At 49.8% G+C, this 10,247-nt stretch overlaps 1 protein-coding gene across 1 annotated transcript in view; it reads right to left on the bottom strand.

Annotated features, from left to right (window-relative positions):
• Window positions 1–1,787: 1,787 nt before the first annotated feature.
• TEKT5 (tektin 5) overlaps window positions 1,788–10,247 on the bottom strand; it is a 38,213-nt gene continuing 29,753 nt past the window's right edge. The window contains exons 6-7 of the mRNA XM_024744676.1: window positions 6,163–6,317; window positions 1,788–2,182 (exon numbers count right to left, since the gene is read on the bottom strand). Coding sequence (XP_024600444.1) covers window positions 1,969–2,182; window positions 6,163–6,317 — 369 coding nt within the window. The 3' untranslated portion in view covers window positions 1,788–1,968. The remainder of the gene's footprint in view (window positions 2,183–6,162; window positions 6,318–10,247) is intronic.

The raw sequence follows: 10,247 nt of genomic DNA, 5'->3' as shown, positions 1-10,247 counted from the left end.
AGTGCTATGTCTTTTAAAAAGTATATACCTTATTTTTAAAACACCTTATTGCTAAAAAATGCTAACCATCATCTAAGCCTTCAGCAAGTCGTAGTAGTAACGTCAAAGATCACCGGTCACAGGCCACCGTAACAAATATAATAATGATGGACAAGTTTGAAGTATTGTGAGAATTACTACGGTGTGACACAGAGACGCAAAGTGAGCAAATGTTATTGGAAGAACGGCACCAAGAGACTTGCTCAATGCAGGGTGGCCACAAACCCTCAATTTATAGAAAACGTATTATCGGCGAACCACAGTAAAGCAAGTGTAATAAAACAAGAGATGCCTGTACTTGGTCACGGCAAAAATTGTGGAGGTGTTATTTGCTACTCAGAGTCTGGTCCCTAGACTATCAGCATCGTCAGGGAGCTTGTTAGAAGTTCAGAATCTCAGGCTCCACCCGAGACCTACTGACTTAGAATCTTCATTTTAACAGGATCGCCAGGTGATCCGCACATGCTTTTAAAGGGTTGGGAAGCACCGATGTGACTAATGAACCAGGAAAAAGTCAAAGTTATTTGTCCTTCACGACCTGGCCTCATCCAGTCCTTCTAGATGATTCACAGCCTCTCCAAGGGCCTCTCCATCCAGGGCGCAACTTTCTGCCTTAACCCATGCCATTCCTCTCACCAGAAATACTGCCCTTTTCTGCCTCAACCTTCTCATCATTCAGGACTCAGCTCCGATAGTAAGTTCTTTTTTCTGTTGTTTGAGATGAATTTCGCGTAACATAAAGTTAACCACCTAAAGCGAACCATTCTATGGCATTTAGCCCATTGACAATGTTGTCCAGCCACATCTACCTAGTCCCAAACGTTCTCGCCACCTCAAAATAAAACTCTGTACCCGCTAAGCAGTCGCTTCAATCCCCTCTCCCTGGCAACCATCCATCTGCTATTTCTATGGAGGTGCATATTCTGGGCATTTCATATCAATGGAATCATACAATATGTGGCCTTTTGTGTCTGGTTTCTTTCACTGAGTATGATGTCTTCAGGGTTTATCCGGGTTGTAGCAGGTATCAGTGCTTTGTTCACTTTTAATGTCTGAATAATATTCTATTGTGTGGGTAGACCACATTTTGTTTATCTGTGAACCCACTGATGGACATTTGGGTTGTTTCTACCTTGTAACTATTGTGATTAGAGTTGCTATGAACTTTCGTGGACAAGTATTTATCTGTTTTCAATGCTCTTGGTTGTATAACCAGGAGTAGAATTGCTGGGTCGTATGGTCTTTAACTTTCTGAAGCAATGTCCCTTCTTCACAGAGCTTTCCCTCAACCCTGACCTGCTTCCTCCTGCCCCAACACGGAATGAATTTTGCTGCCCCCTTCTCCCACTGCAATTTCTAAAAATGTCTAGCAAGGCCAGGATCCAAACCCAGGACTTTTGACTCCAAATCCTATTTTTTCTGCACTGCCCTCCATGGCTGACAGTTACTTCCACCTCAGACTGACCTCGTTTTATAGAACAGGCTCAGTCTGGGAGCTTGTTCAAGGCCACTCGGCTCCTGAGTGACAGCTGGTCTCTGGACTCTCAGCTCCGATGTCCAATCTTTGGACACCATGGTCTATACTGTGCTCCTAAATGGACAAACAGGTTTAGAAAGGGTGGCCTCTTCCATTCCTGGCAAGGCTGACAACCTTACAATGCTCCGTCACCAAGAGGGGGGTCACAGTCTGTCTCCTCCTGGGATCAGCCAGAAAGCTGGTTCTGCAGCAAGGAACGAGCTCCAGGATCTCTGGTATGGCACATTTATTTTAGCTCTTTATATATATATATATATATTTGTTTTTTCCCCATGATAGGAGGAAAGGAAGAAAATGACACTTTTATTTTGTTTTTCTGACTTTGCAAATTCTATGCTGTGTAAGGAACGTGCATGGAGCAGGGCACCAGGGGCGCCAGGGGCAGCGGCGGCTCAGGGGCAGATTCCCAGGCAGGGGGTGCTGGGGAAGGTCTTCCTCATGCCCATGCACTTCTTGTCAATGCACAGGGTGTTGGCCTTCATGGCCAGCTCGTGCTCCAGTCGGCACTTGGTCATGACCAGCAGCTGCTGTGTGTCCTGCGTCTCCCGCAGCCTCAGCTTGAGGGTCTGCACGGTGTCGTTGATGGTGAACACCTCGTTCACGAGCCTGGGGAGAGAGCAGAGGGGAAGGTACGGTTCAGCCAGCCGGGCAGCACAGGTCTCCCTCATGCCAGGAGCCAGGTGGGAGGGGCTCGGCTGGCAGAGAAGACAGAGGGGGAGCAAGCAGACAGGTGAACACGCAGCAGAGTTGCTGAGGGCGATGAGTGCAAAGGGAGAAGTAGATGGGATGTTCAGAAAAACAATCTGGCAGTTCCTCAGTTAAACACAGACTCGCCAAAGGACCCAGCAATTCCACTCCTGGGTATGTACCCACAAGAACTAAAAACACTCAAATACTTGCACAGATACTCGTGGGGCACTAATAACAAGAGTCAACAGGTAGACACAGCCCAAATGTCCATCGACAGATGAATGGATACACAAGATATGGTCTATCCCCACACTAGGGTATTGTTGAGATGTAATGAAAAGGAATGGAGCAGCGCTACGTGCTACGACATGGATGGACCTTGAAGACATGAGGCTGAGTGAAAGATACCGACACCAAAGCTTATATATTGTCCGATCCCATTTATATGAAATGATCAGAATAGGCAAATCCATAAAAAGAGGTAGTAGACTAGGGGTTGCCAGGGGCTGAAGGGAGAGGGATAGGGAGTGACTGCTAATGAGGATAGGACTTCCTTTTGGGTCAAATGAATGAGAATGTTCTGGAGCTAGCTGCACATTGTAAATGTACTAGGTGTCACTAATGGTATGTTACTTTATGTTGTACGTATTTTATCACAGTTTTTTTAAAAACCCAGATAACAGGGCCAGCCTTGTGTAACTAAGATGGTCAGGTGTGATGTCTGCTCTTGGCATCCATCTCAGGTCCCACCTGTGCCCCAGCTGCCGGGAGTGTTGGCTGTTGATGGCTCCTAGGTCCACACGTCTCCAGGGAAGCCAATGGCTCACCAAGGGCAGTGGGTACAAAAGGCCATCCCCTGCCTCAGGGTGGAACCAGCTCCGTGGTGTAATTCACTCTCCAGAGTTCCCCGTGGGATCAGGCTGAAGCGGGGCTCCCCTCTCCTGAAGCTCTGCTTCTGTGGGACCTTCCCCTTTCTGAGGAGGGAACGTTTGAGCGAATGAGCTGGCTGTGTAAAGATCAAGAGGGAAGCACTCTACAGCCGCTGATCTAGAGAACTCTGTGCGATGCTGGTCATGTTCTATATCCGCACTGCTGGATCCGGCGGCCACTAGCCACGCGGAGCTCACGAGTAATTGCAAGGCGGCAAGATCAACTGAGGAGCTGGATTTTTCATCGTTTTTCATTTTAAATCATTTAAATGTAAATGGAAGAGCCACACCCAGCTGGTGGCTACTGAATTGGACAGTGTGGTTCTACAGAGAGGAGCACATGCAAAATCGATTGGTCTGGATTTGTTCTCAGGGCAATGGGAAGGCGCTGGTGAGGCGGTGGGCGCTGAAATGGGGAATGATGTGCTGATTCAGATTTGGGATAACCTCCAGGCTGCTGGGTAAAGATTAGATTGGACAGGGATAAGAGTGGAGGTGGGAGAGAGACTAGGGTTATTTCAATATCCAGATTGAGTGGGTTGAATAGTGTCCCCCAAAAGATATGTCCAAGTCTGAACCCCAGTACCTGTGAATGTGATGCTCTTTGGAAGAAGGGGTTTTTGTAGATGTAACTGAGTTAAGGATCTTGAGAAGAAATCATCCTCGATTTAGGATGGGCCCTAAATCCAACGATTTGTCTTGTAAGAGAAAGGAGGGGGAGATTTGAGACGCAGAGACACACAGGGAAGAAGGCCGTGTGAAGACGGAGGCAGATGCAGTGATGCAGCTACAAGCCAAGGACCGCCAGCCACCACCAGAAGCCAGGAGAGGGGCCGGGAAAGGATGCTGTCTTAGAGGCCCCAGAGAGAACCAACTCTGCTGATCCCCTGATTTCAGATGCTTGGCCTCCGCAAGTTTGAAAGAATAAATTTCTGTTGTTGTAAGCCACCCAGTTTCTGGTAACTGGTCACAGCAGCCCTAAGACAGGAATATACCTGGTGAGCTGTGACGGTGGGTTGGTTTGGGGGCTGTGCCCTAGGACCCACCTTGGGGGTGGTGGGGAGGGACAGTGAAACTGTGCTCAGGACTGGAGGACACGCTGCTGGGAGGACTTGGGTTGATATTCCAAGGATGAGCATCCCCATGACAAGCCTGAGCTAGAGAGAGGCGACAGAAGCAGCCTGGAGACCCTTCTTTCCTGGGGGTTCTCTTGAGCAGTGCTGTCCAGCGATGGAAATATTCTGTTCCGTGCCCCCAGCCACACGTGGCTCCTGACCACTTGATATGCAGTTTGTGTGAATCAGGACCTGAATTTTAAATTTTAGTTCATTTTAACTAATTTAAATGCAAATCTAAAGGGACTTTCATTCTGAGGAATGGAGGAATGGACATGGAAGGGACCTGCATGCTCAGAGAGGGTCAGGAGAAGAGGGGCCACCTGCGGGAGGTAGAGGAGAAAGATCCAGAGGTGGTAAAGGGAGGGGATGGAGGGACAAAAAACGTAATGCGTGGACGGGGCAATTCAGCTGCTGCAGAAGGCAGACAGCTTGAGTGCTGTTGTCCGCTCAGTTCCCAACACACGTGCACACATACACACACATAGTACACACACATGCCACACACACACACATACACATACACTGCCCGGGACTCTTGAGCCAAACACGCCTCATCCACGTTCTCTGTCTACACCCCTTGGTGGCACAGTTGGTGGATGGGGAGGCAGGGAGTGTGTCCCAGAGCAGTAAGTCCCCTGGGACAACATCTGGTCCCTCCCCTTAAAGCTCGGTTGTGTGTAAGCCTCCCTGGGGTGGACAAATGGGTGATCAGAGCCTCTGCACCAGGGCTGCTGGAGCCCAACCTGAGCATCTAAGATGCAGGGGCAGGTGGAGGAGGGGTCAGGAGAGCTTCCCCAACCCCTCACCCAGGACCTGGACCCCACCCAGCCCAGGTAGGGCAGGACCCTGGCCATACGGCACCCGCTTCTGGGGTGAAGACTTTCCAGGCCAGCAGCGGGCTGAGGAGCAGGTAGCCGGGCCTTCAAGCTCAAAGCCAGGTGTCGCTTTGCACCCCACCCCCGACACAGCCAACTTTTCTGTGTCCCACAAGATTATCTCAGGCAGTAACCGAGGCCGTGCAAACCTCAGCGCATGGAACCACCTGGCGTTTCCTCTCCAAATACTTTCCCTCCTCCTTACTTCTCCAGCGCTCTTCTCCACATCTCAGCTCGGAAGGAAGACGAGCCACTGAGTTGTCGGGGCATTTGTTATGCAGCAATAGAGAACGAAGACAGTGCCCCTAGCATGGAGGGCACAGAGCAGCCAAGTGACCAGCCCCAAGTCACATAGCCTGTTCGTGGGTAACTAATCCCCCATGTCCAATGACAACTTCCTTCCTTGCCTGGTCATCATCCCATTCCAAACCCCTCCCCCAGACTCACAAATCCTGTCTCTGGGGCTGCATGAGTGTTTTGCCCCTCTCCTGTGAGGAGGCCCTTTGTCAACAGAAGCAGCCCTCCTTAGCTAAGCAGCACAGGCAGGGTTAGGCTATTCCGAGGGCTCTCAGCTGAGAACTTCACAGAAAGGGCGGTGGAGGATGACTGAGGTGTGGGCTGGGCGCCTCTTTCATGGGAGCCTGGAGAGAGAGAGGGTGACGCCCGCAAGGGCAAGGGCCACGTCTCTGGGCTGGGTGGCTCCCTCTTGTTGGCTTTTAGGGGACAGCTGGAGGGTTCCCGGAGCAGAACAGAGCTACGAAACCATCCTCACTTAGATGAGAGGGCTGCAGTGCAGGGGGGCGGTCTCCGCGGTGAGGAGGCCATCAAGGGCACCCCAGAGCCCCAGGCCCCCACCCAGTGCCCTGTGGAGTCGTGGGCCTGGACGTCCTGATGGGTGGAGGGTCCGTTTTCCAGACCCAGGCTTCCTGGCAGCTCCAGAGACCCACCCCTCCCCCTGGGCCTCCACCACTCACTTGAACTGGGGCATGTCCCGGCACAGCTCCACACTGGGCCGCTGGGTCCGGCGCTCCAGCCTTGTCTGCGCCACCTTCAGCGGGCTCTCCTTGGCCATGATGGACCTTTCCAGCAGCGTGATGGTGTTCTCCGTCTGGAAGATCTCCTGCAGCGTCTGCAGAGAACACTTGCGGTATCAGAAGGAACCTGATCTTGAACTTAGCCAGCCATGAGTACCCCCAGGACCGAGTGTTCTCAACAGATGTCACCTCACTGTGGGTGAAACATGCATTCTCCTCCTTATCGTCACTGGATGCCCTAGATCTGCGAGCAGTTCTAGTTTTCATGGTGCCCCTCCCCTGCGAGAAGGCTCTTTGTGGGCGGGCTGTGCTAACACCCCTCTCAGACTCAGCAGGTCCCAATGGCGAGGTGACATGTGCTCTGTTCCTGACAAGCCTAGAAGCGGTACCCTGCCATGGTGCCCCCCAACATCCTTCCTTTGGCTAATCTATTCGTTTGCTGTCTGTCTCCCTCACTAGCATGTAAGCTCCCAGAGGTCAGGGGCTTTGCCTCGTCCATTGCTGTATCCCCCATTGCCAGGAACAGAGCTTGGTGTAGAGTGAGGGCTATCAGATAAAATACAGGACACCCAGTTATATGTGAATTTCAGACTCACGACAAAGCATTTTTTATCATATGTCTCAACTACTGCATGAGACATAGTTACACTAAAAAAACCACTTGTCGTTGATTTTGAAATTCAAGTTTAACTGGACATCCTGCATTTTTATTTGCTAAATCTGGCAACTCATAGTAGGAGCTCAATGAATATTCATTGAATGAATGAATGAATGAATGAAGCACAGTGGGATCCAGGAGTGTAGATTTTTAGCTAGCTCCCCAATGGTCCTTATGCACACTGAAGTTTGGGAACAGTGTGCCCTGAAATTTATCTAGTCTTGTCCATCTCAGATTTTAATATGGGGAGCAGTACTTACACGTGAGTGTGCCAGCACTCCTGAATGCAGTGGGGACTGCAAGTCTAAGACCCCGTCTCACCTTCAGGGACTTTACAGTCATGTTGTTTTTCTCTTTGCCATGAGCTATGAAACATTCACGAATCATAACAGGTACTGGGATGACTATTTTAGCTGGGTCGGGCCCATATTCTGTGGGCAACAAGAAACTGCTTAAAGTCCTGGCTTCCCTACTACCTTAAGAAAAAAAGCCTACAAGGAGAGCATTTCTCTACTTCAAGAGAACAAAAGGATGTCCTTTTCCTCCTGGGGGTGAGATGGAGGCAGAGTCGTCTGAGGGCAGGGGGCGGCACTGCCTCTTTCAAAGCCCACCGAGGAGGAAGACTGACCCCTCACCTGGTCCTCAGTGAGCCACCCAGACCGGAGCGACGCCAACCACACGCTGGTTAAACATTATCCCATGAGAATGTTCTGTGCCCAACACGTGGGAAGGTAAACACTCCAGTAAGTGGGGGGAACACGTCTCCTAGAAGCCCTGGGGAGTTCCCTCAGAAACCTGCCCTTTGGGTATGCAGAGCTCAGAAAACACCACCCCAGCGTCCTGTGGAAGAAAATTGAGCCTTCTAAACAGGAGAAATGCTTCTCGGCACCACACTGCCCCGCGTGGAAACAGCCCCCCCAACCTACTACCTAGATGGCCCTATTGGGGGGTACCTACTGCTGGCGTGCAGTGAGGGGGACATTACTGAGGTTTGGGCTGCTGGTGGTGCCCAGCCCGGGATGCTTCTCTCTCGCCAGAAGGCTGCTGCTGGTGGAACCAAAGCCAGCGGCCTGTGGCTGCGCCTACCTTGGCTTCTCCTCTTTGTTCTCTCTCCTGTCCCTCTGGCCCCCAGCTTGGGGCCTGAAATGTTACAAAAGGCCTATCGCTGTGTTTTTAAAAAAAATTTTATTGTAGTACAGTTGATTTACAATGTTGTGTTAGTTTCAGGTCTGCAGCAAAGGGATTTAGTTAAGTATATTCTTTTCCATTATGGTTTATTACAGGATATTGAATATAGTGTCCTGTGCATACAATAGGACCTTGTTGTTTATCTATTTTACATATAGTAGTATGTATCTGCTAATCCCAAACTCCTTATTTATCCCTCCCCCACTCCCTTTCCCCTTTGGTAACCATAAGTTTGTCTTCTATGCCTGTGAGTCGGTTTCTCTTTTGTAAATAAGTTCATTTGTGTCATATTTTAGATTCCACATATAAGTGCTATCATATGGTATTTGTCTTTCTCTGTCTGGCCTACTTCACTTAGTATGATAATCTCTAGGTCCATCCATGTTGCTGCAAATGGCATTATCTCGTTCTTTTTTATGGCTGAGTAGTATTCCATTGTATATATGTACCACATCTCCTTTATCCGTTCATCTGTTGATGGACATTTAGGTTGTTTCCCTGTCTTGGCTATTGTGAATAGTGCTGCTATGAACATAGGGGTGCATGTATCTCTTTGAATTAGAGTTTTCTCTGGGTATATGCCCAGGAGTGGGATTGCTGGATCATATGGTAACTCCACTTGTAGTTTTTTAAGGAACCTCCATACTGTTCTCCACAGTGACTGCACCAATTTACATTCCCACCAACAGGGCAGGAGGGTTCCCTTTTCTCCACACCCTCTCCAGCATGTATTACTTGTAGACTTTTTAATGATGAAAAGGCCTATCTCTTGAGTCTAAAAAAAGGGCTGACATTCATTCACGTGTTCAATCATTTCTTCATTCACTCATTAATTTACGGATTCATTGATTCGCTTGTTGACTTAACTGCTGACTTGGCACCTACTGGGTGCTAAGCACTGTTCTAGGCAGTGGACACAGCAGTGCACAGAACAGGCAGAAAGACCCATCTTCACAGAGTTACAGGCTAGTGGATTATTCACCCATTCCTTTGCTCCTGTACGCAACATTTATTCAGCACCCACAAGCCGTTACTATTGTACAACTGCAGCCATCTTTACCATCACAGAAGTTCAAGTTCCTTCCTGTCTGTTAAAAACACATATTGGATGCCTTTAGTGTGCAGGACATTGGTGGGAGGTGCCATCACCTAAGAGGCATCCAATACATTTCAGTGTTCCAGGAACTCTCGTGTGAGCACAGCAGAGGGACAGGGACACAGCAACACAACAAACGGGAGCTCCTGGAGAACTAAAACCTACTAATTATTTTTTCAAACCTGCTGACCACCTGCAGGAGGGTGAGCACCGCCTCCTAACACTTTCTCATCCCCCTTGATTGACAAAAAGCGGCTGGGAAATCCAGAGACTTCTGCAGGCAACAGGCTCCAGCTACATTTTAACAAGCCTGCTCTGCCTTGTTACATGTATCTTTCTAGCTACTCTCTACTTCTGGCAAGTGCTGTCCGTTTTCCAGCTGTAGAAGTAATATACATTTTTTTTTTTTTTTTTGCCGGCCGCGGGCCTCACTGTTGTGGCCTCTTTCGTTGCAGAGCACAGGCTCCAGTAATATACATTTTAAACGACTTGATTGAAACAGGAGTATAAAGTAAACAACAGCCCAGGTGGCACGGGGGTAAAATCACGAAGGCCGCCCAGGCGTGACTGAATTTGGAAAACCCTGTATCATAGTGTGTGTCCCCCCTGGGTACCTAGATACAGCAGGTGAGAGAATTGAGAGGGAGCTGCGGAGCTCGGGGGCGGTGATGGTAGAAGGTGGGTGGTAAGGGGCAAGGGCCACTGTGCAGCCCCCTGCCCCCAATCTCCTCCTCGGGGCTGGCTTCTGGAGGTGCTGGGGGAGGCGGGGTGGCTGGAACCAACTCTTGGTTTTTCTTCACCACCCGCTGTCCCCACTGGCATTTCTTGAGCGGGCCTGCCTGGGGATTTTCCACAACAGTAGGGGTTTTCCAGAATTGGCTGCTCTAGAACCCACTGATGACTCACAGCCAAAGCAAATCTGCCCAGGTGGGTCTATACTCTGACATAAAGGTTCTCCGGAACCTCCTGTCCAGCCTCTGTCACTCACTGTCAGGGTCCTCTTCATTGGAAGGGAGAAAAAAGACACACACACGCACACACACACACACACACACACACACACACACTCCGTCATGGGGGCAG

This window comes from Neophocaena asiaeorientalis, unplaced genomic scaffold (assembly GCF_003031525.2).
Source record: "Neophocaena asiaeorientalis asiaeorientalis breed wild unplaced genomic scaffold, Neophocaena_asiaeorientalis_V1.1 scaffold91, whole genome shotgun sequence".
Classification (NCBI taxonomy): domain Eukaryota; kingdom Metazoa; phylum Chordata; class Mammalia; order Artiodactyla; family Phocoenidae; genus Neophocaena; species Neophocaena asiaeorientalis.
The sequence above is the reverse complement of the archived record's forward strand: the minus strand, read 5'-3'. Positions and strand labels throughout refer to the sequence as shown.